The sequence below is a fragment of the Strix uralensis genome, chromosome 23 (genome assembly GCF_047716275.1).
Source record: "Strix uralensis isolate ZFMK-TIS-50842 chromosome 23, bStrUra1, whole genome shotgun sequence".
Taxonomy (NCBI): domain Eukaryota; kingdom Metazoa; phylum Chordata; class Aves; order Strigiformes; family Strigidae; genus Strix; species Strix uralensis.
In genome coordinates, this window is record NC_133994.1 from 7441605 (window position 1) to 7464280 (window position 22676).

General features: G+C 44.2%; 1 protein-coding gene across 5 annotated transcripts in view; it reads left to right on the forward strand.

The window, feature by feature from the left end:
- Positions 1-22676, forward strand: part of UBR4 (ubiquitin protein ligase E3 component n-recognin 4) — a 78904-nt gene that overhangs the window by 54424 nt on the left and 1804 nt on the right. For all 5 annotated transcript variants that reach the window (XM_074892656.1, XM_074892657.1, XM_074892658.1 and 2 more), the window contains 27 exons: positions 124-214; positions 598-682; positions 1084-1211; positions 1919-2048; positions 2535-2692; positions 3180-3289; positions 3841-3982; positions 4739-4820; positions 5811-5984; positions 6418-6539; positions 6953-7150; positions 7276-7356; positions 9699-9786; positions 10179-10306; positions 10774-10881; positions 11110-11229; positions 11951-12141; positions 12488-12661; positions 13177-13276; positions 13829-14047; positions 14316-14429; positions 14724-14866; positions 15171-15296; positions 16068-16262; positions 18162-18386; positions 21805-21895; positions 22451-22613. In XM_074892656.1, the coding sequence (XP_074748757.1) occupies positions 124-214; positions 598-682; positions 1084-1211; positions 1919-2048; positions 2535-2692; positions 3180-3289; positions 3841-3982; positions 4739-4820; positions 5811-5984; positions 6418-6539; positions 6953-7150; positions 7276-7356; positions 9699-9786; positions 10179-10306; positions 10774-10881; positions 11110-11229; positions 11951-12141; positions 12488-12661; positions 13177-13276; positions 13829-14047; positions 14316-14429; positions 14724-14866; positions 15171-15296; positions 16068-16262; positions 18162-18386; positions 21805-21895; positions 22451-22613 (3686 nt within the window). The remainder of the gene's footprint in view (positions 1-123; positions 215-597; positions 683-1083; positions 1212-1918; positions 2049-2534; positions 2693-3179; positions 3290-3840; positions 3983-4738; positions 4821-5810; positions 5985-6417; positions 6540-6952; positions 7151-7275; positions 7357-9698; positions 9787-10178; positions 10307-10773; positions 10882-11109; positions 11230-11950; positions 12142-12487; positions 12662-13176; positions 13277-13828; positions 14048-14315; positions 14430-14723; positions 14867-15170; positions 15297-16067; positions 16263-18161; positions 18387-21804; positions 21896-22450; positions 22614-22676) is intronic.

Sequence of the window (22676 nt, forward strand, 5' to 3'; positions counted from 1 at the left end):
CAGCAAACTGTAGGCTGTAACTGCTTGTACAATTGTTACCAACTAAGCTGAAATCCCAGGAGCTTTTGTTATTTAGTGCGAGCACAGCATAACACTGTTCTGTTTTTTTCCTACTGGAATTAGGGACAATCCAGAGGCCACGCAACAAATGAATGACTTAATCATTGGGAAGGTTTCTGCAGCTCTGAAGGGACACTGGGCAAATCCAGACTTGGTGAGAGACTCCAGTGTTTTCTGATTTCTATTTTCTGCCCCTCTGCAACTGCTGGTGTATTCTAATCATTGCATCTTCTCTATTACCGTGGTCTATTTGTAATACAGAAGGTGTTTGTGTCTTGATAGGAATTAACATAAACATTAAAGCACAAAATGATGTGATTAGGTATGTGCCCAAGTTTCCGCAGACAATTCTGCCTCTCTTGGCTGTTGCTTGTAGCTCTCTCAGATAGGTTGCCAGTCGTCCCAAATGGGCAAGGGATTAAATTTACTTAGATCAGTGTGTTTTGAACCTGTGTTTTTTTAAACATCAGAAGGCGAAAAAAGGACTGCTGCGACACCAAGACTTCTTAAGCCTTTGAACGTGTGTCTGTGTTACAGGCTAGCAGCCTCCAGTATGAAATGTTGCTGCTAACAGATTCCATCTCCAAGGAAGACAGCTGCTGGGAGCTCCGACTACGGTGTGGTGAGTTCAGACAACTAGTGTGACAGCTTTATTTTAGAATGCTGTGCCCGGGTCCAGGCACTATAGTAAAATTTTAAGGAAGGGAACTGATGCCGACTCAGCTTATGATTAGGGATAAAAATGGAGTTAGCACCAGATAGCTTTGTTTTGGGGTAGTGCATTTCTTGAAACAGGAGTGCTGAGAAATAGAAAGATGGAGGTGTAGAGGGAAGGATGGCAAAGACTCTCTTGCTGTAATACAAAAGGATTGTTTGCCATCCATGCTGCATGCAAATGTGATAGTTTTGCTTGAGAATACGAGGTCTTTCTGAACTCTAACCACTTTTAATACGCTGTATAGAGCTGGGGAGGTGTCCTCTCTGCAGATCTTAGTGGAATAAAAATTTATGTCTGTCTTTCAGCTCTCAGCCTCTTTTTGATGGCAGTGAACATCAAGACTCCAGTGGTTGTTGAAAACATCACCCTCATGTGCCTGCGCATTCTTCAAAAGCTGATCAAGCCACCTGCTCCAACCAGCAAGAAAAACAAGGTACTGCCTTAGATGCTGAGCAAAGCATCTGAAAATTTGCTGATGAAAGTCTGGCACAGTGATCTCAGTGATTAATAACTTTGTGAGGAAGCCAGGGCTTGCTTTTCCTGGTCACGGTTACTAGGAAAGCACAAGTACTGTGACTCTTGTCTTTGCAGACTGCAAATTACAGGTAACTGCTTTCCATTTTTTACTGTTCTTTTGTGGCTTTGACCACTACTGTTGAAAGCAGGACTTGTTTTTTTTCCCACTTGGATCTGAGGCACGGGGAAAGAGCTACTTCAAAGCTATGGCTTGGTTATTTTGGGCAAGCTTTTGGTGCTTTCAGCAGCTTTGTAGAATCAAGTACTTTTAACTCGGATTTTTAAACAGAGCTACAATTCTGATAAAAATTATATTGGTTGGCTGCTCCTTGATTGTAATTTAGGGTAACATTTGTAAGGGAGAAGGTATGTTTCTGCTTTGATCTAGCTATCTGATAATCACAGATGGATGTCAAAGATGGGTTTACTGATATTTCAGTAGTAACTGGAGTGAGGCGTCTCTCTTAGTTCATCGTTAACAGAAACTGTATACCCTGCTGCTGTCCAAGAGCTGCATTTACCTATCCGTGGAGCAGATGCAACCAGTGATTCACCTGCAGGAGTTACTCTTAAGGGAACAGACTGCAGCTTTCTGAAGAATCATAGAGCTTTTTTGTTTATTAGGATGTGCCTGTGGATGCTCTCACCACTGTGAAGCCTTACAGCAATGAAATCCATGCACAAGCTCAGCTGTGGCTCAAGAGGGACCCCAAAGCATCCTATGAAGCTTGGAAAAAGTGCCTCCCTGCCAGAGGTAGTCCTGTGCTTTTAACTCTGTGCAATTTCGTGAAGGAACACAGGTTTAATAAGGAATGTACTTCTGTAGAGTTGTGTTGGTTTCTGTCCCATGACGTCTGATACCATCTTCACACTTAGCTGTGTAGTTTGTAGAGATTGTAGCACTGGCTTTTCTAGGCTGTGTTGTTCAGACCCTAAGCAGAAAACGCACTGTGCCTGAAGATAAGCAGGGGAATGTGAAAAATGAAACTTGTTGCTTATTTAAAATGATACCAAGCCAACTGAAAAGCTGATTGAATTCCCTGAGAGGCTATGGGATTTGCGTCTGGCTTGGAAGTGAACATAGCTCCATGCAGAAGTGAAAATGGCAGCAGAAAGAAATGAGAAGCTACTCAGCTTCTCAGCTGGAGTTCGGAGAGTTCCAGTGTGAAGATAAAAATACAATGGCAGTTTGCAGTTGATAGCTGCCAACAGTTCTCTTGAGCTGTGTTCAATATTGCAGGTATAGATGCCAATGGGAAATCTCCCAGCAAAGCTGAGCTTCACCAGCTCTACTTGTCGGAAAAATATGTCTGGAAATGGAAACAGTTCATGAGTCGCCGTGGGAAGAGAACTTGCCCTCTGGATCTCAAGCTGGGACACAACAATTGGCTGCGACAGGTAAACGTGGGTGAAGACTAGTAGGGTGCACTGGGCAGAGTAACAGTCAGAGATGACGAGCAGTGATATTTGGGGAGACTGTAACTGACTGTATCCAATCCCAAGTCAGGTTTGCAGCTTTGTTCCCTTAAAAATACTTCATCTGAACGTTTGTCCCGGAGTCTGCATGTTCTTAAACTCTGAACCTTTACTTGCCACAGTGCTCCTACCTGTCTACTTAGCTGCATTTTGACCGCTGAATTTTCATAGGTCCTGGGCAGAAGTTTTTCTTCTTGTGTATATGGATTAGTATGTCACCTACACAGTGCATTGTGTAAATATTTTGGTGGCAAGCAAAGTAGGCTTTCTCACAGAATCAAGTGTTCGGAAGAGCAGGGGAACACTGCCACCAGGTCACCAAACTGTCCTAATGTACGCTGTGCCTTTTTGTTTATTTTGTTTATCTGTGCACATCAGATGATACTGTCTTCCAATGCTCTTGCCTTAGGTGCTGTTTACTCCTGCCACTCAAGCTGCGAGGCAGGCTGCGTGTACTATTGTGGAAGCTCTGGCTACCATCCCCAGCCGCAAACAGCAGGTCCTTGATCTCCTGACGAGGTATTTCTGTGTTGCCACACTTGGCAGCTCTGGGATTATTTTTCTTTAATTCCCATGAGAATCTCTTCCTCCTTCCAATTTTTCTCACACCTCTCCCTTGTATACCTCTGGTTCGCAGGTCTCTTTGGGCTGGATTCTAAAACTTAATTAGCTTGGGATAGTATAGATTGAGAGAGACTTTTTTTTTTTTTTTTTGCTGCCTGGCAATAAGCTACTGCAGCTCTGTACTTTTTCCAGGGGTAAGCAGGTGGTGTTCAGCTCTGTGGACATTTCCCCTGCCTCTTAGACAGCAAAATAATCAGGTGAACTCTCTTCCAACTCCTGTGACATAACTTACCCCAATTGATGCTAGTAGCACATTTGGGGAGCTCCTTTTTGGGACAAAATACCACTTCAGCCATCAAGTAATGAATAACAATTATGTTGTTGGCTAGGAGGACAACAGGGAGGATAGATTTGGGGAGGCTTTTTCTTTCTTTCCGTGGTGTCCTTAAGCTGTGAATACCTCTAGTTCTGTGAAGTGGTTGTCAGCTTGTGTTTCTCTCCACTAGTTACCTGGATGAGCTGAGCGTTGCTGGCGAGTGTGCCGCCGAGTACCTGGCACTGTATCAGAAACTCATCAAACCAGCCCACTGGAAGGTCTACCTGGCAGCCAGGGGAGTTCTGCCCTATATTGGCAGCCTCATCACTAAGGTATGGACATGTATGGAGGAGCTAGGGAGCAACAGAAAGCTTGTCTCTGACCTGTCAGTTTGGCTTTTTTGCTTTGAAATCTTCATCTCTTCTTCATTCAGTGCTCTGTTGCTGACCCTTGCCAGGTTTAGGAAGTTCACACTTCTGCACTGTTGTCTCTGAACAGTGCTTTGAGCCCCAGCTGTAGCATTCCTCAGCGCAAACTGCCTGGTACACTTTCATTAACTACTCTGGGGGCAGCTATGCCAAGGGTATAAATATTGCTACACTGACTTGGCACCAGGTCTGAGCTGGAAGCTGTCTTAGCTGCCAGCCTGGACTCCGAAAGCCCTTAATGACAAGGGAGGATTAGGTGTGCTACCATTCCCTGAGTGTGAGTGGCAGCCTCTTGCAGAAGCACCACGTTTAAGTTGCAGTCTTCAGAGTGTTAGGTCTTACGAGTTTTCTGTGGTGATCCCTGGTGCACTCCAAAGAGGCAGATGACACCCTCTGTGTTAATGGGGGCCTTGATGCCATCACAGAGGGCCGCCAGAGCAAAGCAGTGGTGATAGGTAGGCGTAGGGAGAAAATGAGGAGTTTGGGGTGGGTTTTCTCTCCTCTCCCCATTCCCTCCCTGCTGCTGCGCTGCAGTTTTGGTTTCTCTGTGGCTGGCTGTTTCTTCACCATGTTCCTTTGCACTCTGTGGTAGACACTTGCCAGCTAGTCATTATTGGCATTGCAGTTTCTTGTCCTAATAAGCTTGTCAATTATTTTCAGGAAATAGCTCGTTTACTTGCCTTGGAGGAAGCAACACTCAGCACTGATTTGCAGCAGGGATATGCCTTGAAGAGTCTCACAGGTATTTGGTGTCATCGATGCAAGTTCTGTAGTAGGATTAGAGATGGGGTGATCATTGTTCTGTAACAGCATGTAGCAGCATTTCAAAAAGATGTGATTCGGTGTTTTGCAGTCATCAGCACTGGATTTTTGCCATCAATTTAGCACTTAACCCCTAAATGGATTTTTCCTTTTTTTTTTTTTTTAATCAGTTTGAGTTTTTAGTTACTTGAACTGTGGTAACATGTTATCAGCAAACTTCATCATACCACTTCTCCATGTCATTGCATTTATTGTACAGTATAATTCCTGGGACCATTGCAAACACTGCAACCTGTGGTTTCTTACCTACTTATTCTATGGTAGCTTTTCTTTTTTGAATCATCTAGGGTATACTTTTTTCAAAAACTTGTTGGAAATGAAAATACGTCATTAACTAGGTCATTCTTTTTTGTATCCTCTTCCATGTTCTTCAAAAATTAATGGACTAATTCATAAAGCCTGGCTTCTTGAAAGAAAAATCATGTTGATAAATATGTCAGGAGAAGGAATCCAAGTGTTCGCTGATTCTTTACTTTATTATAGAGCGGCCAATCTGGTGATGTAACTGATAAGTCACGTACCACGCTTGCTGTCGCATCATCAGAGCTAGCTTAAATATTAGAAGGGGAGCAGTCATCTGCTCTTGAAATATCTTGCAACGGAAAAATGTCCAAAAGTGCTGAATTTTGTATCAAGCACTTAGAAAACTCCTTATATACCCTTTCCTCATTCCCTCACCGTGGTCCCATACGGTATAATTTCCAAGGCAGCTCTCACAGGCCAGGGTTTTACCTCCAACCATTCCGTTCATGGAAGTGAGCTTTAAACCACAGACTGACAATGGGAGTTGTAACAAGCCATTTCATTGTGCTGCTTTTATGATACTGTGCCCTGTTTGCTGGCCACATGACATTTAGGGCTAACAAATCCAACTCTTCCTCCCGCTTCTGAATATCTCATTGCTTTATAGGTCTTCTCTCTTCCTTCGTGGAGGTGGAGTCCATCAAACGGCACTTCAAAAGCCGCCTGGTGGGTACCGTCCTGAATGGGTACCTGTGTTTGAGGAAGTTAGTGGTACAGAGAACAAAGCTGATCGATGAAACCCAGGACATGCTGCTGGAGATGCTGGAGGATATGACAACAGGTAAAGCCACTTCGATTCCATAAATCCGGGGTTTGGGTCAACCAGGATGAAAAAGCAGATAGTTACAGCCACACAAAGAACTTATTTCTAAAAGATTACTGTAGTGAAGGGTATTTTTATGGCTTGGACCTTTCAGTATTTCCTTTTGGCACAGAAAAGGTAAATAACATTCCTGGAGTCGTCTCTTATTTTCCAGGAATTTAAGCCTCCTCCTTTTTATGGGATTGCTTTACTGCAGCCCAAGCATGCAAAGGGTTTTCCTAGTAAATGTACCAATAAATAGCTTTTCATCTTTTAAGCAGTGGATATGCAAAAGAAGAGGGCACCAAAGTCTGGTGCTTTATTGCAGACGGATTTATTGTGTATGCCGAGTTAAAATGGAACCTGAAAAATTGACTCCTGTGTCTTTTTTAATACTTCTGTTTCTTGGCAGGCACAGAATCTGAAACCAAGGCATTTATGGCGGTGTGTATAGAGACTGCAAAACGCTACAGCCTCGATGACTACAGGACTCCAGTCTTCATCTTTGAGAGACTGTGCAGTATTATCTATCCTGTAAGTATAGAGACGGCTGTAGCATTGCTTATAAAGTTAGACTTCTTAAATAGATGTATTTGCTTGCATTTTGGGAAAAACCCAATAATGTCTACAATGATGATTTAATATTAGCCAGTGTAGAACTGTAGTAATATGATATCCCATCTTTGGGTTTCAGTATTCAAGTTCCCTGCTGTGGCATGCTCTGTGCAGAAGAGCAGAACCAGCAGTATTGTTTCATGCTGAGGAATTTGCTCACTAATGATACTAGAGATCCTCTAAATGCCACATGTGTGGCAGTGTACCCCAGGATGCACCAGGGACGACAGGGCTGAAGGTTTAGGGACATCCTGTCACTGGCTACCATAAAAATGTAGGAGTGGGAACATGGTTAGAGGAAAACTTACTCTGTCTGTGCTGCTGTTCTTTAGGAAGAGAACGAAGTGACAGAGTTCTTTGTAACTCTGGAGAAAGATCCCCAGCAGGAAGACTTCTTACAGGGCAGAATGCCGGGAAATCCCTACAGCAGTAACGAGCCTGGCATTGGGCCACTCATGAGGGACATCAAGAACAAAATCTGTCAGGACTGTGACCTGGTAGCTCTGCTGGAGGATGACAGTGGAATGGAGGTGAGAGTGCACAAGTGTGGATTTCTCCCACAGACGCGTGGGGACGCCATTTCTAGGCAGCTGGTGAGTGCTGGAATGGTGATGCAATGTCAGCTTGTCTTGACTTTTTATTTTCTCCCTTTCAGCTTTTGGTGAACAATAAGATCATCAGTTTGGATCTGCCTGTGGCTGAGGTCTACAAGAAGGTGTGGTGTCCCACTAATGAGGTGTGTGTTATCTTCATATATGTTAACAACACAAAGCACCTGTCCTTGATATTAAAAAAATGAAAAGAAAAAAAAAAATCACAAAGTCAGGATTTATTTTCTGGCATATAATTTCTTGGGTATAATTGCTCAGCACCTTTTTGTGCTCTCTTAGGATAGACCATTGCTCAATTCTGCAACATAAGTGATTTAAAAGCACATAATGCTGAGGTGAGCATATTGAACTTACCCATGTAGCGTATCAGATACGTGAACTGTCATCTTGAGGAACAAACTTTCTTACATTCCTTTGGGGAAATAGCTGAACTTTGTGTCACCGCCTTTCAAAGCACATTTCACACTCCATCTGCACGTGACAGTTTAATGTGTGTGTACAGACAAGGACACCAGATTGCTCCATCAATCTGCGCTTCAGAGGTGAACCCAAGTTATTTATGCAGAGCGATCATCCAGCATTTCTCCATATTACTTTGCACTTTTGCTCTTGTGCTTTTCATGTAGGGATCTCAAGAACTTGACAGATTTTCTTCGCCCAGTTTGCTCTTAGCAGTGTTGCCTGTTTTTCAGATGAAGAAATGGACCCAGTAGTCTTAAGGGACTAGTCCACTGTATCACAGTATGCTTGTTCCAGAGGTGGATGTGGTCCAGAACAAGCTCTTCCCTTCCTTTTCTTGTAGCCACGACAATAAACTCCCACTGAGAAGGAATCCATCAGCCTAAGTCTTGCCCATTACAAATACGTTCTTTAGAGGCACTGCTCGTAGCACTTGGGATCGTAAAAAAAAAAAAAAAGACTGATCTGCTCAACATTTCTTGTTCATTCCTCATTTACTCTTGGGTTGCAGTCACCTTTGACTGAAACCTTGGTTTCCTGAAACTACTTGCTGTGCTTGTGGGGAAGAATTCAAACAGAACACCTGTTTTCAGTGAATTACGATAAGGGGAATGATTTTTATCAAGTTTTATTTAAGTAAAAAAGAGCCTTCTGTGCTGCAAAATCAAGCCTAAAGCTAGGTGACAGTGATAATTTTTTAGGAAGGTCCCAACTTGGATAGGGAAGTGAGGTGCTGATCTTAATCTGTGAATTCTACTTTGAACTCTGATGAAGTTCCTGAGGGAAATCACGGCAGGTGCTGCCTGCCAGCGCGCTCGGAGTGGCGAGGTGCCGTCCCGGTGAGATGCTGAGCTGGAGGCGGCGGGCGGCTCTCCCGGGATGCAGTGCTGATGGTGAAAGGCAGAGTTTGCTCAGCGTTCCTGTCGATGAACAGCTTTGAGCTGTCTCCCTTTGTGTGCACCTCCGCAAAGCGCTTCTGGAGCTGCGGCTCACGTTCCCTAGGAAATAGACAGGCGCACAAGAACGCAACCTCGGGCCCCTTTTTGTTTCCCTTGTCTCTCACCGGCTTTTTTTTGTTCATCTGCCATTTTACCAGGGCCCCTGTGGTGTTAATTGCTGGTCTCTAGCCTGGCCTTTGAGCAGATCTTCCCCCCGGGGCTTTCCCTGTGCTTATGTATTTGCTGTGACATTAAGCACTGCTTATTCCACATTAGGCTTAGTGCGCTCTCTGACAGGTTTTCTCTCGCAAGGTCTCCTGCTCCCAAATCTGGGATTTTTCTTTTCTGCTTTTTATTCAGACCTATGGATTAAAATGGAAAGTTTAGCGATATGCTGTCAGTATTTCCAGCTGGAAACGCATCTGGAAAACTAGCCCTTTCCCAGAGTAAAAACACAGCTTGTGCTTGAGTGGGTTTGGCTGTATCATTTTAGTAATATACTGTCTTACTGAAAGCTCATTAAATTGCCTTTTACTCCTCCTCTTCCATTTTCCATCACTGCAGATCTTATCTAATTGAAAGCACTCATCCAATTAGCCTCTCCTGCTTCTTTTACTGGGCTGTGCCTGGTCGCTGTGTTTCCCAGGTATGCTGTGCAATACCCTCAGAGGAAAGCTTGCTGTGGAAAGCAGGCGTTTCTCTGTGGATGAACATGTTTTGCTTGGCTAGATCTTTCACTGGTGCTAAAGGAAACTGTTGGAGGAGATGTAAGGAGGAAGAGACTGTTTATTACCAGCCTGTCAATCTAATGGGCAATGCCAGGAAAAGCTGGACAGACGAGTAGATGAGTTACTGATATTTTTGCAGGTGGTGGCATTAGTGTTGGTTTTAATTCATCTCAGGGAGGGCAGAATGAGGGAGTGAAAGGTTTCTGTGTATTGCCATCCGCAGTCAAAACAGCACAAAGGAGACATGAGACTGGAGTGCCTGTTACACACTGTAATGAGAACTGGACTTGTATATAAGTGTCCACAGAGTTATAGTTGATAAAATGCTCTCCTCTCTTGCAGGGGGAGCCGATGAGGATCATCTACCGCATGCGAGGGTTACTAGGAGATGCAACTGAGGAATTCATTGAGTCTCTCGACTCTACTACTGGTAATGCACTTGTCTCCTGAAAGCTGGGATTAGATTTGGAATCTGAGGTTCACTGCAGAGCAGTGACAGTATTATCCTTACAGCAGTGAGCTTGATGTCGACTGACGTTGCTTTTGCCACATTTACCTGCTTCACCTAGAGTGGAGGAGCATTTTAACAACGCTTTTAAGTCTATACTTTAAATGCAAACACTTGCATGGCACAGGACCATTCTGTCTGGCCCTTGCTTGTAATTCTTTTCAAATTTGATACAGCTGAAGTGACTTGAACTGCTGGTAAATGTGTCCTACTGTACTCTCTGTTTTTGCTTCACTGTTTTGTCCCCTGTGGGCTGCACAAGCTTGCCATATTGTAACTGCTTCCTCTCTTCACAAACTTTGTCTGTCCTATAGATGAAGAGGAGGATGAGGAAGAAGTTTACAAGATGGCGGGTGTCATGGCCCAGTGTGGAGGCTTGGAGTGCATGCTCAACAGGCTGACTGGAATCAAGGACTTCAAACAGGGCCGGCACCTCTTAACCGTGAGTCTCAGCTTCTGTCCTTCAGGGTCAGGAGTTATGTGCTGGAAAATGCCACAAATGTTAGTGAAGTTTAATTGTCTTGTGTGACAGTTTAAGTGTTGGAGCAGAGGTTTCGATTCACTAATTAATGAAAACCTGAGAAATTTCTTTTTCCTTCTCCCATTCCTCTTGATTAACAATTCTTTACAAAGACTCGGAAGTATGTAGAAGCTAATGAGTTGGTAAGGCTAAATCCTATCTTGAGGACTTGGTGAGGCTAAATCCTATCTTGCAGAGTGATTGTTTTCTGCCTTGTCCTTACTTGAAAACCAAAGCTGTCCTAAGGTTAATATTGGTGTAAAAATCTGGCTTGTACTTTACCCCAGAAGTCTGGAAACCATCTATATTGTTGGATGCTTTTAGTTTCAGCAAAATTCTCCTACTCATTTTGAAGGTACTGTAGAGAATGCATTCTTTGTATTTTGTAGGTGCTGTTAAAACTGTTTAGTTACTGTGTGAAGGTGAAGATAAATCGTCAGCAGTTGGTCAAGCCAGAGATGAACACTTTGAATGTCATGCTGGGAACTCTTAACTTGGTAAGGACAACTTGGACTTTCATAAAGTGTTTTTCATGGACTCCAATGAATTTAAACTACCTCTGACTGTCATGCTGCCTTATGACAATTACAAGAGATCTGAAATATTGCTGGACTGGCAGTGTAAATTATCTGTTAGCCATTCCTTATCTGTTAGCGAGCGGAAGTGTGTGGGTCAATTAAACCAGTTACTGCTGGTGTTACAGTAACTGCTGCCATCTTCTCCAGGCTCTGGTGGCTGAGCAGGAGAGTAAGGACAGCGGAGGAGCAGCTGTGGCAGAACAAGTGCTTAGTATAATGGAGATCATACTGGATGAATCCAACGCAGAACCTCTGAGCGAGGACAAGGTGAGTGCCTGGGGCTCAGTGCACAAATGGAAATGTTGACTGGGATTCAAGGCTTGCAAATAGCTTGTTACAGTGATGCTGGGCTTCGGGAGCTGGAGAAGAGTGCTAAATGGGAGTCCAACCCTTGTTACGCTTGCTGGCATGTCTTAGCAGGCCTTGGAGGTAGGGCAAGAGGAGTGCCCTGAACCAAAAGCACTGCGAGGCTGCTTTTGGATGATTCTTGCTCAGTCGGGGTGGGGGTTATTAGCCCTGTTTGGATCCCTTCCTTGCTGCTTTGGGCCACCGGCCAGTGAGAGACAAGAAAAGACACAGCTCTGCCTTGTGTTCATGAGTGTTTTCGTACATGTTGAAAACATGATTGATTTTCCAGCTAATTGAGGATAAAAACAGTATCTCGACTACACTGAGAACGAGAAGAGTTTCTTGGTCATCTTTTGAAACTGTTGGTGTATAGGAATCTGACTTCCTTTGGGCTAGAATTTCTAGACCTTCTTGACTAGCAAATTCTTTAATAGTAAGTGGAAGAAGTCAGCTGTCAGCTAGAGGAGTTGTTGCAGCCATTCCATGAGACATTTGGGAATGAGGCAGGGTATTGTTCTTCATCAGGGTCTAGATCTCTAATCCTTCAAGACTGGAGTATCTACCAGCTACTAGAGGGAGGGTTTTCTTGAACGTTGTAGATTTATTCCTGAACACAGATCGTGATCTTCTTCCTTTGCAGGGTAACCTCCTCCTAACCGGTGACAAAGATCAGCTGGTCATGTTGCTTGACCAGATCAACAGCACTTTTGTCCGTTCCAATCTCAGTGTCTTGCAAGGCTTGTTACGCATCATCCCTTACCTGTCCTTCGGGGAAATGGAGAAAATGCAGATTCTGGTTGATCGATTCAAGCCCTACTGTAACTTTGATAAGTATGTTTTCATATTCCATCTAAAAGCATGTGAAATCAGTTGTACTGACAAGTCTATACCTTTTTTTTCTCACTGATCCTTACTTCAGTGTAATGCAAAGCTTCAGAGATTCCTGGTGCATAAGCTTAATTTCCTATTTCACTTCTAAGCCGTTTTTAAAAGAAATCTTTGAGCGTGTAGCTCGAGAAATAGGGCTTTAGAGTATATTCTGAGATGACAAGGGCCTGAGTAGCTTTTCTGAGTCTCTGAGCTGGAGTAGGTACGTGCGTTCAGCGGTAATGTAATGAGAATTATAGGCAGAGTTTTTTGGAGAGCTTCCAGGTTACCATTTCTTGTCTTCGTTCAGGTATGATGAGGAGCACAGCGGAGATGATAAAGTTTTCCTAGACTGCTTCTGTAAAATAGCAGCGGGGATAAAGAACAACAGCAACGGCCATCAGCTGAAAGATCTCATCCTTCAGAAAGGAATTACGCAGAATGCCCTTGACTACATGAAAAAGCACATTCCCAGTGCAAAGAAGTAAGAGTCACTACTTAATGTATGTGATTGTCCTGAACATCCTTTCTCATTTTGTCACCACAACAGTCTTCCAAGAAAGCTGTTAACAAATCCACATTCAGAAGCATTTAGGCTTGGTACAGCTGTGATGCAGAGGGTCTGAGACAGTGCTACTGTGGGGATGGGCTAAAAAGCCTGTTATCTTCCCATCTGATACCCACCCGAGCTGGTTTCTTGGTTTCACGATGCTTGTGTTTCCTGCCTGGTCCTTACCTATTGCACTGTAACAGAGCTTTTGCTATTGATGGCCAGCTCATGAACATAAAACAAATCCCAAGTTGACACTATGGCTGTTAGCGTGCACAACATGGAACTGTGAATGTCACTTCTTTAATTAATGGAGGAGGGACACGGGGGGAAGGGTGCTTGTCTTGCCTGCAGCCTGCGCTCTGCAAGCTGTGCTGCTGGCTGACCGCCAAGCGCCTTTTCGGGACGGGTGACTGCCCTTCAGCTGCTGCCTCTTGTTTTCTGTGCAGTTTGGATGCAGACATATGGAAGAAATTCTTATCACGACCTGCGCTTCCTTTTATCCTGCGCCTGCTCCGTGGGCTTGCCACGCAGCACCCTGCTACGCAGGTAAGGAGACTGTTCTGAAAGCCAAGTAGGACATGGCTGGCTTGTTAGGCTGCTTTTTGTGGCTGTAGCTAAGCAGTTATTTCTATAGTAGTTGATTCTGTGCTGGTTTTTGTTGGACTTGGAGAGACGCACCAGCTTCAGGTATCATCTGCTAGTCTGGAAAAGTCAAGAGGGCAGAGATTTTAACTTCAATATCTTCTCACTCTGTGAGATTAACACACCAATGTGAAGAGAAGGTAATTTAGGACTGTGAACTGTGAAGTATTGATAGGCTTTTCCGGGCCTGATTGTTGTTTTAAGAACGCTCTTATCCCACACCCCACCTGACCTCTTAATAACGGCCAGTGTAGAGGCAGATTGCCCCAGTCTCCTACACAGTTTCAGGGTCCAGTGTCCCTCACGTAGGAGCATCAAAGAAGAAAGTAAGACACTTGGCAAAAATTGTTGCAGATCGGTGCTTCTTCTCAGCTGTCGTGGGTGGGATTAGAGGGAATAGTTACTGTCATGCACACCCTTTTTCTGAAGAAAGTGCTGTGTTTTGATCCCCGTTAGGTGCTGATAGGCACAGACTCAATTACCAACCTGCACAAACTGGAGCAGGTGTCTAGTGATGAAGGGATCGGGACGTTAGCAGAGAATCTTCTGGAGGCACTAAGGGAACATCCAGAGGTGAATAAGAAGATTGATGCTGCCCGGAAGGAGACACGTGCAGAGAAGAAGCGTATGGCCATGGCAATGAGACAGAAGGCCTTGGGCACTCTGGGGATGACGGTAATGTCTGTTTGCACTGACGGCAGCCTAGTGATCTAGTGATCTTTTATTTCTGTCTTGCTAAAACTGCCACACAAGGAATTGTGTAAAATGATTTATTGACAAATATTGCAGAGCTCGAGCCCACCGTTTGCCTGGTGCTGCTGGGAGAGTAAATATGGTTGCTAATAGCAGGCTGGGAAATGGGGCGGGCATTCCTGTCACAGCAGTGGGGATGGTGGTGTTCATCATTGTCTTTTTAACCTGCTTGAGTTGTTCTCTCTTTCAGACAAATGAGAAGGGTCAGGTAGTGACCAAGACTGCGCTGCTTAAACAGATGGAGGAGCTTATAGAGGAACCAGGTCTGACTTGCTGCATCTGCCGGGAAGGATACAAGTTTCAGGTAAAGTGAGCTACGTTTGCAAATCCCTCTCACCAGCTGAGGGGACTCACTGGTGTCCGGCTGCACGAGGCTTGATGTGTTGGCTCTGGGAGATGAGGAAATCTCAAGATTTGGTTCTTGAGATCAGTAATTCCAGAGGTGGTTGGGAAGAGGAAGTGTGTTTCTAGCGAAAGCTGGAAAAAAGATTTTCTCAATATAAGTTTGAGGTAGGAATGGGGAGAGATGAAGTTCAGCGCAGCATTGAAATGCTACGAGGTGTGAATGGTCTCCAACAGAGCTGTTGTGTCATTGCAGCCTACGAAAGTCCTCGGTATTTATACTTTCACCAAACGCGTTGCACTAGAGGAGTTTGAGAACAAGCCCCGAAAACAACAGGGATACAGCACAGTCTCTCACTTCAACATTGTCCACTACGATTGTCACCTTGCAGCTGTAAGGTACGGTCTGGTCACAAGCTGGGTAGTGGTGGCTGATGTTGTTTTCCAAGGTGGTTCCTGAATGTGACACTTGACCTTGTAACTCAGGATGGGTTTGCTTGTGAGTTGGTCACTTTGCAGCCTGGAGAGAGTCGCGGGCTGTTGTGCTCTGCTTTAATGGGCCAAATAGAGGTCAGGCCTGGACACTGAAAAGTGAACTCCATAGTTTAAAGAAGCTGTGGAATCGTCAATTTTTTGACGATTTCTTAGACAAGAGCTTGCATACTTCTAACTTGCCTGGGTGTGGCTTGCTTTCTCAATGTAGACTTGCTCGTGGCCGTGAAGAATGGGAGAGTGCAGCCCTACAAAATGCCAACACCAAGTGTAATGGGCTCCTGCCAGTCTGGGGACCTCATGTGCCAGAGTCTGCTTTTGCTACTTGCCTAGCACGGTGAGTAGGAAAAGTTCCTTCTTGAGCTGTTTTGTGTTTGGGAAGGTGAGTCAGTACGTTACCACAGAAGCATGCTAGTTTCAAACTATGGAATCAAAGATGATGGCAGCTAAATCTTAGTAAACCTGAGCCATTTCAGATTCTACCGTCAAGAGAATGTCTCCTGAAAAAGTACAGGTGTCTGTTTGCTTCTTGGCTTCATATAAGTAGATACGTTCATCACCCCGTTAGCCCCTAGTCACTCCTGAAGATGCAGTGTGCAGTAACACTGTGGGTTCATGGGTGCTTTACAAAAGAAACCTGTCTGACCCCAACGGGTGGGTTCCTTTGTGTAGATTTCCGAAGCTCTGTTGGATGGCAGTGAGTTACAGGAGCCTGACCACTTCCCTAGAGCGGAGACGGTTCATCCTGTGGCCAGTGCTCTGGTCCACCCTGTGCTGGGTTTGCACAGTCACATCAGAAATTGGGGGTGTAACATCTTTAATGTATTTCAGCCAGGGAGCTGCATCCCAGGCCCTGGTCATGGGAAAATAGTATTGATGAGTGTGTATATGTATGCAGATGGAATTGGATTTGCCAGAGTAAGCTGAGAGTCTCCCTTTGGGGAGGTTAGTCGAAGGTGGCAGTGCTTGCATTTTTGTGTCCTGTTCATTCTTTAAAGCTTTTCTGTGAGATACTAGCTCAGATTCTGAGCTATGGTGTGGAAGAAGAAACTGTATTAAAGTTTTGTAAAGGGTTTTTACTAAAGTAACACTTACTTCTGTTTTTCAGGCACAACACGTACCTCCAGGAGTGCACAGGGCAGCGGGAACCCACCTACCAGCTCAATGTCCATGACATTAAACTGCTGTTCCTCCGTTTTGCGATGGAGCAATCATTCAGCGTCGATACTGGAGGAGGAGGAAGGGAGAGCAACATACACCTCATTCCATACATAATCCACACGGTGCTCTACGTCCTCAACACGTCAGTACCTTTCTCTTAGTAACGCCTGCCTTCCGCTCTTTGTCTCAGAAAGGTCTAGAAGGGCTCTGTACGTGTATGTGGCAAGAATGGGGGAAAATCACACAAAAGTTTTAGGAGGAACCAAATTGCACATTTTAAGCAGACTGTTACAGGTTTGTGTTGTTCGGAGTGAAGCATTGCTGCCTGAACATGCACAATAACAGGGAACCTATTGAGTAAAAGCAATTGGGAATTAGCTTCTCTTTCCATTCTAGATGTAATTATTACCTCTGGGGTGAGCAGTGGGGTTATTAGATTAAAGAAACACTGCCAGCTTAATTGGCTCTGGAGCGGACAGGAGAGAGACACTATGATGAAGTAATTTTTGTTAGTTGAAAACTTAACCCTGGTATCATTTTATGTGATATTAAAGTAACACAATCAGTTTTGACGTACTGGGATTCTCCTGTAGTGTTCCGGTCCATCAGATTTTCCTGATGTTTTTAAGATTTTTTTTTTTATTATTATTATTTTTTACCAATAAGCAGCAGCGTAGGAACACTTCTGCTGAAGTGTTCCACTAAGATTTATGCAAAGCATAACAAGATAAGGGCGTGCTTTGGCTTGACACTATGTCTAAGTGTACAAATCTAGCGACACCTAAATGCTTTGGAATGCATGAGCTGGTTCTGATAATGCAGTACCCCACGTGCAAATGTCTTGCCCATATGCCTTTTGCTTGCGTGGTTAGATACTAGGAAGCAATACTAATTAGATGGGGGTATAAATGTTAAAATACATGCCCCTTCAACCAAGGTCACTCCAAATGGAGTGCAATGAAATCCCTCTCACTTTCCTGCCTGGAACTAATCAACGTTTTGACTCTAATACAATTTGTCTATTGTTTTTAATATCTATCTCCAGATCCCTGTGCTATTGTTTTCTGAGTCCCTTGGGAGACAAATAAATGAAACTATTCTTTTCATCTCGTTAGTCTGCTTACTGGCACCAGAGAGCCCAGAACCCGCTGTGCGGCTGTTGTATGAAAATGCATTATGTCGTTTCCACACATTATTTTTTTCTAAAGACACGTCGATATTAAGTGGCGAAAATGAAGAGCTACTAGTTGGCTACAAGCTGCATCATGTAGCAAATGAAAAGGCCACACAACACTGACACCAGACACAGCTTTATCTGCTAGGATGTTGCTTCATACCTTCCTGATAGGGAGAGTATATCTAACTTAAAAATCGAGGGACCCACCTGGCTGGCAACCTCCTCCTGATGAAGTAGAGCAGTAGACTGTGGTATGGTGTGATACACCTTCACACCATCTGCTGTAACGGAGTTCACACACTCGGCTCTGAGGTGTCAGGACTCCTGAAGAGACTGGAGCTAGGGGAAAGGAAAAAAATTAAAAGCTTACAGTAAATACACTGTCTTTTTTGTTTTTGTAACTGGCCTGTATCTTCTCAGTGATTGCTTTTGCAGTAGAGGAATAACATAAGTTGATTGTAAGGCCTGGCTGTAGGAGCTGCAGTCATGTGCTTAGTGTCAGATGGGAGATGGTACAACCTGAACACATGGACTGGCTGGCCTGACTATTTTTTCTCTGGAAAAAAAAAAGGAAAAACAGGTCTACAGTAGTATTGCCCTCTGCTGGGGCAATGCCAGCTGCCTTGCAGACCTCTCTAGTACCATACACAGCTCCAAGGAAAAGTGAGGTTGCTTGGTTTGTTTGCTTCACTGGGAGTAAATACTCAACCAGTGGATGAATTTGGGAAAAACCTGACAGTGCCCAGCTAGCACTGCTTTTCCCTGCGTGGGGACCCCATGAATGCAGCGCCTCAAAGCTCCTGAGATGTAGCAAATTAACACGTATGAGCCGGAGCAGCTGCTGATGCTTTTCTTGTGTTTCAGAACTCGAGCAACGTCGAGGGAGGAGAAAAACCTCCAGAGCTTCATGGAGCACCCCAAAGAGAAGTGGGTGGAGAGTGCCTACGAGGTGGACGGGCCCCATTACTACACCGTGCTGGCGCTGCACATCTCACCCCCGGAGAAGTGGAAAGCCATGCGAGTGGAGATCCTCAGGAGGCTCCTGGTCACCTCCCACGCGCGAGTGGTGTCACCAGGGGGAGCCAGCAGGTCAGCCACGACCCCGCCGAGGCTGTCACAGCAGCCCCAGCTGCACACACGGCAGCTGATGGGGAGCTGAGGAAAGGAGCCTGCGTGTTTTAGGGTGGCAGATATTAGCCCTGCTGAGTAGCTTTGTGCTCAGCGTTGCAGAGGTTTGAGCAGGAGCATTCAATTCTGGATGTTATTTAGAGTGGATCAATCAGTCGATCAGTGGAAACAATGCTTTTCCTAGGAGCGTAGATAAAAGTAGGAAAATGGTAAGATGCTTTTTGCCCCCACCTCAAGTGAAACACCATAGTAACTTCTGTTGTGTGCTGTTTCAGAGCTGCTAGCATGCTCTCTGCTTGCCTTACTAAAGAAGCTGTTTCTGTGCTCTTGATCAGTGCACCAGCTTCCTTAAATAGAAAAATAGAAATAGAAATCAAATGCCATTGCTTTTAAAAAAGAAAAAAATCAATAGCAGCTGTCAAGCACTTGAAGTACAAGAATAAGTGGCTGTGCCTGCCTGACAAAAGCACATATTTCCAGAGAAGGAAGGGGAATTCCAGTTTCTGAAAAGATGATTTTAAATAGCTGTCATAATTAGGAATAAATTCATTATTATTCTAAGTCGCCTTAAAGGGCATTCTTATTCTGATGACATTAATTATGTGTTTGATAAAGTCATTACATTGTAGTAACACACAACACAGCATGCATCAATGCTATTAGAGGCATCAGGAGTGAAAGAGCCCTTAAAGGGGCTCCTCTACTGATATCTGTGCTAGTTTCTGCTCTTCAGGCTCTGTCTGCTCTGTGTTCGTGTCTCCTTTTTCCACCACCCTGCCTGAGTTCTGGGAAGGGTGTTTAACAGTTACAGGAGATATGATGGTGGAGGTCTGTTTTCTCAGACACAAGGGTGTGCAGCTTTTCTTGTGGCCCATGAAAGAGACTGGTAAAGCAAAGCCCCTGTGTGGGTTTGCTGTGCCTGTTTGGTGTTCTTTTAAAACCCTCAGTAAATTTACTAAAACTTATCTCTAAGTATGTATGTAATAAAAATATATTGCAATGGACATAGCAAGAAACTTCCAGCTAAACCATCCAATCTCTGGAACTTCAGGGGAAAACACTCAGAAATAGTTCTTGGGAATTATGTCAAGGTTTATTCAAGGGCTTTCTTTAATCCCTGCAGACTAAGAGAGCACAAAGCCTTCCACTGATAATACCTCTCAGAAATAGAAATATGGCAGTTCTTATTTCCAGGGTCTGTACTTATTTATTCTTGTGGAAAATCAGGAAGAGGGCGATGGATGGTGAAATGCTCTGCAGATAAGTGCCAATACCTTGAAGTTGTAGGCTAAGGCAAAGAGGAAGCCAACATCAGAGTAATATGTCTGCATACAAAAGATTAAAATTCCACATTAGATGCAGTGTGAGGGTGTTCTCTGGGAGTGAAGGTTAGAGAGGCAGAAGGAGTCACTGCTACCTTTACTGGGGGGAGATGGAGGGAAGTTGCTCTAGGAACCAACAGTGCATCTAAAAGCAGCTGAGGATCAACTCGTGATCCTAAAAAGGGCCTGTAAATCTTACTAATGAAGATGCAGGCAATACTCTACATTCCCTCATACTTATGTGAAGGCAACAAGTACAGCCTGTGCCCTGCCCTGTGGTTAGGTGTTTTATCCAGCTGCTCAGCTGGATTAGTCAGTGTAAGACAGATTTGAGGAGAATCTAGCCAAAAATGTCTTCTGTCTCTGCCTGGTGCTACAGCTATCGCAGTGCATCTGCAAGACCAAAGCGAGAGACACCAGCACCTTCTGTGTTTTAGAAACGCTTTGTATTTAAACCCAAAGATGAAATTGTCGGAATGGATAGGAGTTCTGTGTCTGTTCTTTTTCTGTAAATATGATTTACAAATTCCAAAGAACTGAATCAAGTGACCTGTTACCTGCTCGTTATTACTGAATGAAGAATTCTGGCCAGAAGAACTCTACAGACACTTTTCAGTATAGCTTTCATCTGGAGTTTGGGAGGAAAATATCCTTTTGATTTTTTTTCCCTTTGCTCCTGACTGTGACCTTTCTAAAATATTCATGAGAGAAGCAAGGCTCCTGAAGTGTTAATGTTTAACTTTCTGCTGGCAATTCATGTATAGCTGATGAGCCTGAACCGGCTTACCTTAATGAAAACGCAGCAGCTATTATATGAAGTAGCTGTTCCAGAAGGTAGCTACCAGACTTAACCCACAAGGGCCTTTTAGTTTTCAATTAAAGGAGCAGACTCCAATTAGATCAAAACCATTCACATAAAAAGAAACTCTGTCTTGCAGTATTTGGGAGTCTAGAATTAGCCTCGCTCTAAGTTGCTGTTCTTCCCGTGGAAATTTAGTCACCTTTACTAATTGGTTTTCCTTTAAATAATTAAGCCTAGCTGCCCAAGCAGGCTGCCACCTACCAGGCTGTCTGCTTTCAGGGCAGACACACAAATGTAGCCTTTTAGAACAAGAGCAGCAAAATGTTCATTTCCCAAAAACCACCCCAACTTGTGGCAGATCGCAGTTGGGCCCGTGGTCAGACAATACACTTTTGTCTTGCTGGCTTGCTTCAGTGGCAGCTGAGCTAGTTCTAGATGCATAAAAAAGGGCTTTTTTTTTCCCAGAGCTTTTAAGTGGTGAGCAGGAAGCGGCATGTGATGGAGGCAGATGTACCTGAGAAACGCATGTAAGAAAATTCCAAACCCATTAGAGTTGCTGGCAGGAGGTTCCGCCTTGCCAGAACCTGTTTGTGATTAATCCTGTAAACTTTGGGAGCTGTTATCCCAGGACAGCTCTGCACCTTTTATAGCATTTCTTCAGCCAGATGCTGAATTTCCAAAAGAAGTCCTTTCATGGTGATAGAATAACCAAGAAGATATTAAGTGGAAATTCCTCTGTTTCTTCAAGGACAAGATACTTCCTTCAGCGTCTTTCAGAAACGCTTTTGTGAATTAGAAGCAAAAAGATGTTCTCTGTCATTGATACAGCCTGTGGCTGAAACCTAGATTTAGGTATTTCTTCAGGAGTCTGCTGTACTCCGAGCAGAGTACAAATGGGGGCTGTGCATTGTTTTTTCCGACTTTGCTGTTGACTTCCTACGCGGTCTTAGCAGTGCACTTCCCTCTGTGCTTGTTTTCTTCCTGTGAAAGAAGGTTTTATTGGCTAACCTGCTTTGGTTGCACTGGGCACAGCTGGTGAAGCGACTCCCTAGCCCTAGGAATCGTTGCACAGAAATTGCGGGTGCCCGATGTTAGTTTTGTGTCCAAAAGCACACAGCAAAGCTTACTGGAGCCATTCCCCATGTGTATTATTGATAGGCTTTTTGGCCGTTTCAGCTTTCGTGCTATTCATCAAATTGGTTACCAAAGCATAGTAAAGTGATTAACTCAAAGATTGATTTCATTATCTTCCTAGACTGGCAGATAAGACAGTGAAGGAATACGCAACGTACCGCTCTGGCCTTCTCTTCTGGGCCCTAGTAGATCTCATTTACAACATGTTCAAGGTAAGAAAAACCATTAAAGTTCATCTATAGCAGCTTTCTAAGCTGAGCATCTGCATGTATTTGAAATAGAAAGACAAGACTTCGAAGCCTCTTTTTCCAAGATCCTTGTAAACATAAAACTTCGCCTTGTATGAGCAGAAAGGCCGCAAGAGGCTGCCTGTGCTTATTGCACATTTTGGTGTCTGAAGAATTGAGAGACTTGTCCAGTTTGTAGCACTCCTCCTGTGTTGTGTATTTGCTTTTTTTTTCCTGTTCGTGGTTCACTAAAGCAAAGATATTCAGAGCTGCAGCACAGAAACAGTTGGGTAAGGAAGGAGGTAGGGAAGAAACTTGCAGCTTCCAAAGATGAGTTAAATAATTAGGGTGAGAAAACGCCTGCAACCTTGTTTGTGTTCTGTACAAAAAGATTATAAAGTTACATAACTTTATGTGGCTTGTTTACAAGAAGCAAGGGATTCAAGTCCAAGAGCAACAGCAGAAGGCATCAGGGTTTGCAGTTATTCTTCTGAATAGTTGGGTTTTGGACTGATTTGGTCCCATTTTCCCCTCTCATAGAAGGTGCCTACCAGTAACACAGAGGGAGGCTGGTCCTACTCTCTTGCTGAATTCATACGACACAATGACATGCCAATACACGAAGCTGCAGACAAGGCCCTGAAAACCTTCCAGGAGGAGTTCATGCCAGTTGAAACATTTTCTGAGTTTTTGGATGTGGCTGGTAAGTGTGAGCTTTCCCTTTTATAGGCTCTCTTATGCAACTCGTGACTGCTGCTCGCTTGAG